This window comes from Bactrocera dorsalis, chromosome 2, assembly GCF_023373825.1.
Source record: "Bactrocera dorsalis isolate Fly_Bdor chromosome 2, ASM2337382v1, whole genome shotgun sequence".
NCBI classification, from domain to species: Eukaryota; Metazoa; Arthropoda; class Insecta; order Diptera; family Tephritidae; genus Bactrocera; species Bactrocera dorsalis.
In genome coordinates, this window is record NC_064304.1 from 36,825,139 (window position 1) to 36,830,131 (window position 4,993).

The 4,993-nt window shown below is 34.7% G+C and overlaps 1 protein-coding gene across 1 annotated transcript; it reads right to left on the bottom strand.

The window, feature by feature from the left end:
* Nucleotides 1-2,236: 2,236 nt before the first annotated feature.
* On the bottom strand, nt 2,237-4,510 carry LOC105226360 (phenylalanine--tRNA ligase beta subunit). The gene is made up of 5 exons (XM_011205208.4): nt 4,353-4,510; nt 4,232-4,287; nt 4,012-4,169; nt 2,601-3,952; nt 2,237-2,541 (listed from the first exon to the last, which is right to left on the bottom strand). Exons 1-5 carry the CDS (start codon nt 4,408-4,410, stop codon nt 2,390-2,392), a joined length of 1,776 nt encoding a protein of 591 aa, XP_011203510.2. The 5' UTR covers nt 4,411-4,510; the 3' UTR covers nt 2,237-2,389.
* Between the last annotated feature and the right edge of the window lie 483 nt (nt 4,511-4,993).

The following is a 4,993-nucleotide window of genomic DNA, read 5'->3' on the forward strand; positions in this document are numbered from 1 at the left end:
TACCCAGTTGCAAATAGTTTTGTAGCAAAAGAGGTTTTTATTTTATTGTTTTTGTGTTCATGTTTTTGTTTTCAGTGATTTTTATGTCTGCAAATGCGGATTATTGCCAATTTGAGTTGATTTCAAGTGTCCAATTGCATAAGTCACACGTACATACATACAAACGTAAGCTGTTAAGCGAAATCCACACACACATGCAAACACACTTAACGAAATTGTGTAGCTAGGGTATTACTTTTCCTAACTACCAACTAAACCATATGAAATGTATCACTCTCTATACATACACATAACCAAACCCATTACTTACATACATTCATACATACATACATATTAACCTATCTACTTATATTGCAAGAACTTGCATACTACTATTGAAAATCTATAGAGGATTAGACGCATAAATTCATACATACTTGCATGCATACATACATACATACTACAACATATGCCGTTACGCAGGCAATACACGAATTGCTGCTTAATTACGTGTGCGTAAGCGTAATATTAAAAGCTAAAATGTAGTTGCAAATGAAAAATTGAACAAAAAATATAGAAAATATGAATGAGTAGTTGCAAACATTAATATTTGGCAGAATATTTAATTAGAATTAAAAAAAAAATAAAAATTTAGGTCCAAAATTTCAAAAAAAAAAATTTAAAGAAAAACATTTGTGTCACTTGCATACACAAGAGAGCAAATTATGCAATGTAAAGCTGCGATTTTGGTTTTATTTTTTCAACGCTTTAAAGAAAAACAAAAATTACCAAAAAAAAGAATTTGTGCTATTTTCGCGCTTCTGTCGCACACACACACACACCAACACACTTGTAAGAAGCAAAATTTATGTAGTTATCTAATAATTACACAAAAAAAGCAAATGCATTATAAAACAACAGATTTCGCCTTGCTTTTTACATTTAATGGCAAAGCAACGTGCATAAATTACTTATATAACACACATACATACATACATGCATGCATATAACTTTGCATAATATGTATTGTATATGTAAATGGTTCATTATATGATAATTATTATCCAAAACCGTTAGGAATGTGTAAAAAAAAGCAAAAAATAAAACGGCTTCAAAGCACCGTAAGAAATACATTTATTAATGTTTAAAATTACAACAACAACAAAATAAACGGAGAACAACTAACGAATAATAACCAATTCTCATACTTAAAAATCATAGCAGAAATAAATAAGAAAAAACAACAACAGTTCATATTAAATTAGAAAAAACTGCGCATGTGTAACACACACGTATACATAACTATATGCAGACGTAGCGAAGGCAAAAAAGTAAATTTGAAAAACAAAACATTAATGCATACAATTTGTTGCAGAGTATCAATGCAATGACGCACTGTTGTTGTTGCCCGACAATTTCACGGACATAATGATTATTGCAACTGCTGTTTACGCGCTAAGCATATTCAAATTATTACTATATACACAAGGATAAAAACAAGAACGGGGAAAAAATTAAAATATAATGATGATTACCGTTGAATACGATTATTATTATTATTATTGCTATACTTGTAATGAATACTATGAATTATTAATATAATTACTAAATATTACATAAATATATTATAATTACAATTATTGATTATATTAGCAATGCTACAGACGGTACTAAATGGTACATTAAAGAAAGCGAAAAATAAAATAAATAATAAAAATAAAACAAAACAAAATATTAAGTAATGAATCCCTATATATATAAATGGTATAATGACAAAGGAAAACAAAAGCAAAATAAAAATATAATTAAACTAAACAGTTTAAAATATGCAACAATTGAACAGTTACCACAACCGGAACAGCAAACGCAGCAGCGAAAAACTGAAGCTGGCAGCAACAAGAATTATATAACACATACATACATACAGACACAAAAAAGCAGAAAATATGAATTATGTTCAGTATAAGACGATAATAAAGTTGATTATACTGATGAACATACAAAAAAACAAGAAATACATAAAATTAAAGTAAACCAATAAAGCTTGTTTCAAATGAAGGGGGCTCCCACGACAGTCGGGTCTATGTAATTACCGGAATGGACCCGGATTTTTATGCGGCCAAGGACTGTCAACTCGGCAACATTCCTTTAATCTAATTCAGGGATGTTTTCTGTCGCTACAAAAATAACAAAGCGCATACAAATTTTAACATTTGGCGGCTGAACGCTCCAATAATTAAGAAAAACTGTTTTGAGCATGTCTGCTTCAAGCTTTATTAAATATTTTTGTCTCATAGATACGCTTGCCAATGCGTTGATTTATTCATTAAAGTCCATTACATAATACCGTGTCAAAAGCGCTGCAGTATATTTATTTTACCGATGATTTCCGCATTTCTGGGTAACGCTGTCATACGAACGGTTCAATATTGAACTCCACTGCCGAGCAGGGTGTGGTCAATTCAAAAGCTTGCAGCACCGTGGGATGCAGCACGCCAATGCGACCAATGGTTACACCGTTTAGCAAAATGCTGGCGCAACGTCCGGGGAAATAGGCGGGATCTAAGAAAAAATAAAATAAAAATTAATAAAATATAATAATTTTGTTACTTTTGACATACCATCAGTTGCTTGCAGATAGTAGCCATGTTTTTGATTGCCCGACTTCCATGGCACATCCAACAGTTGCATAACACGATCCAGCAATCCATGCACCACCTCAAATCCGGCTGTTTTGTTACAGTTGACGGCACAGAGGCGACGCTCATTGCGCGCACCAACTTCAGTATCATCATCAGCCACCACCACATCGGTGATCTCGAAGAGTTTTAAAGGCAGCGGCATTTTACGATTAGCCACGAGCGTTTTTAGCAAGCCTGGCAGTAAGGTGGTGCGCACAACTTGGAATTCCAAAGTTTTCGGGTTGGCAATATGCACGGCGGCTATGCTATCAATCGATTTGTTTAGTTTACGTGCGATGTCATCACGTGAGCAGAGCGTAAAAGTAATGGCTTCAGTGAAACCTGCCTGTGCCACTTGCTCACGCAATTGCTCGGTCAATTTGTTAAGTGGAAATTGTTTGGCGATATGCATGAAGGCCGGCAATGATTTTTTAATGTTATTATAGCCATAAGCAATGGCCACATCCTCGTAAATATCGCAAGCGTGCATGACATCGTGTCTTGTGGGTGGCACTTGCACGGTGATGTTGCTGCCTCCTTGCTCAACCGTTGACTCGAGGTACATTCGTGTAAGCATGTCAGCAATTTTCGCTGGCTCCTCTTGTATACCAATGTAAGCGTTTGCTTTTTCCGCCGATATCACGGTTTTACGCACTTCCAATTGAGGATAAGTAACTACAGTACCATCGGGTTGTTGAACGTCGCATGGTTCGACGGTGAACTTCTCATCACAATGCACTGAAAACATGCACACTAAGGTGTCCAGCACAATTTTCGCTTTGGTTAGATCAGTTGCGGTACATTCGATGAAAACGTTGCGTGTTTGTAATGTGATCTTTGAATGATCGCTATTGATGATTGGTGGCAATGATAATACTACACCGTTAGCATCATAAATAATAGGATACACCGGAGAATCGCGTATGATTGGTAGGTATTGTTTCAATTGTGCATGATTGGTGTAAAAATCCATCAATTCAAGTCCATTCATTTTCTTGGTTTGGTTCAATGGTATAAATTCTATATTCTCCGGCGTTCGAGCTTCATAAGTAAATGGGCCTTGTACGGTATCCAAGTCATGAGTACCGATTGCGACTAGAGAACGTTTGCGACAAAGATTCTGATGCAATTTATCTTGAAGTTCAATGAAACTGTCATACGCATTTTTGTTGAAGGTTATGTTCCTTAAAACTGCAGCCACAGCAAATGGACGAATTTGTGCAGTTTCGGGTAGAATTTTAAGAACTTGCCGTTTTGCTGGTTCCACCTTAATAAATTTGGGTGGTTTTATTCTTTGAAGAATAAATATAATTAGTATTTATTGGTTTCGTGCTGAATAATTTAAACTTACTTGCCCTGGAACACGAGCAAAGAGGTGACTAAGCCTTCAATACACAGCAAGTCATAACGATTTGCTGGAATGTCTATTCTGTAAATAATCTCTTCAGAGGCATCGGCAACTGCAGCTACATCACCTTGTTCCTTGGTTAGCATTTGTTTCTCCGTTGTCTATCAATAAAAGTACAACGTTTATTTGACTGAATGAATAGAAATGCAATTTATTTACTAACCACTTCATCCAGCTCGAGACCGAAAGCAAAGCACAACTGCTGGAACTCATCGTCAGCTGTGACCGTGTTGAACAATTACATTTAGCCAAACATACTTGTAACAATTAAGCAAATTACTTACTATATTTCTGGCCAAGTTGCTCGAAGAGCAGATCTCGTTTCACTCCTATGGTCGGCATTTTCCAAGCACTTCACAAATCTAAACCAATTTGGAACACAAATGTCCACGCATGCGGCGGCTAAAAACAAATTAGTTTTGACAGTTTTCGCAGCGCAAACGATGGATTTGATTGAACATACTGTGTATTTTCAGCGATGCAATGCTTCAAGTAAAAATTAATCGTAGATAAATCGTTTTTATACATATATTTTTTTATAAAATGAGTAATTGTTTAAAGTACTTTAAATAAAATGATGTTTATTTGTATTTCAACCTTAAATACATATTTAGAAATTAATTACATAATATCTCTGACTAGGTGGGCACCCAAACTTGTTGCTAGTTGGGTTAGCTCTAATTCAATTAGCTGTCACTTTTTAATTGTCAATTGAAAATTCGCTAACGTTAGAAAATTCCAGCATCCGTTTTGGCGCATAAACGTATTTCTGATTAATTTAGTTAAACAAAAGTAGTTAAAACCGGAATAAGAATATCTTTTATATTGCCTTATTTAAATTTAAATAAGGGTGGTGTTATAATTTGTATATGTAATTTGTAGTGTATAACAACTGGCATGTAGAAAGTTGCAGACTCATTTTAAG

Excerpts from the sequence above, each read along its gene's own strand:
- LOC105226360 (XM_011205208.4), bottom strand. The coding sequence starts at position 4,410 with ATGCCGACCATAGGAGTGAAACGAGATCTGCTCTTCGAGCAACTTGGC. Across the intron at positions 3,953-4,011 it reads TTGCTCGTGTTCCAGGGCAA|AATAAAACCACCCAAATTTA; the intron begins GTAAGTTTAAAT and ends TATTCTTCAAAG. Across the intron at positions 2,542-2,600 it reads CTATCTGCAAGCAACTGATG|ATCCCGCCTATTTCCCCGGA; the intron begins GTATGTCAAAAG and ends ATTTTTTCTTAG.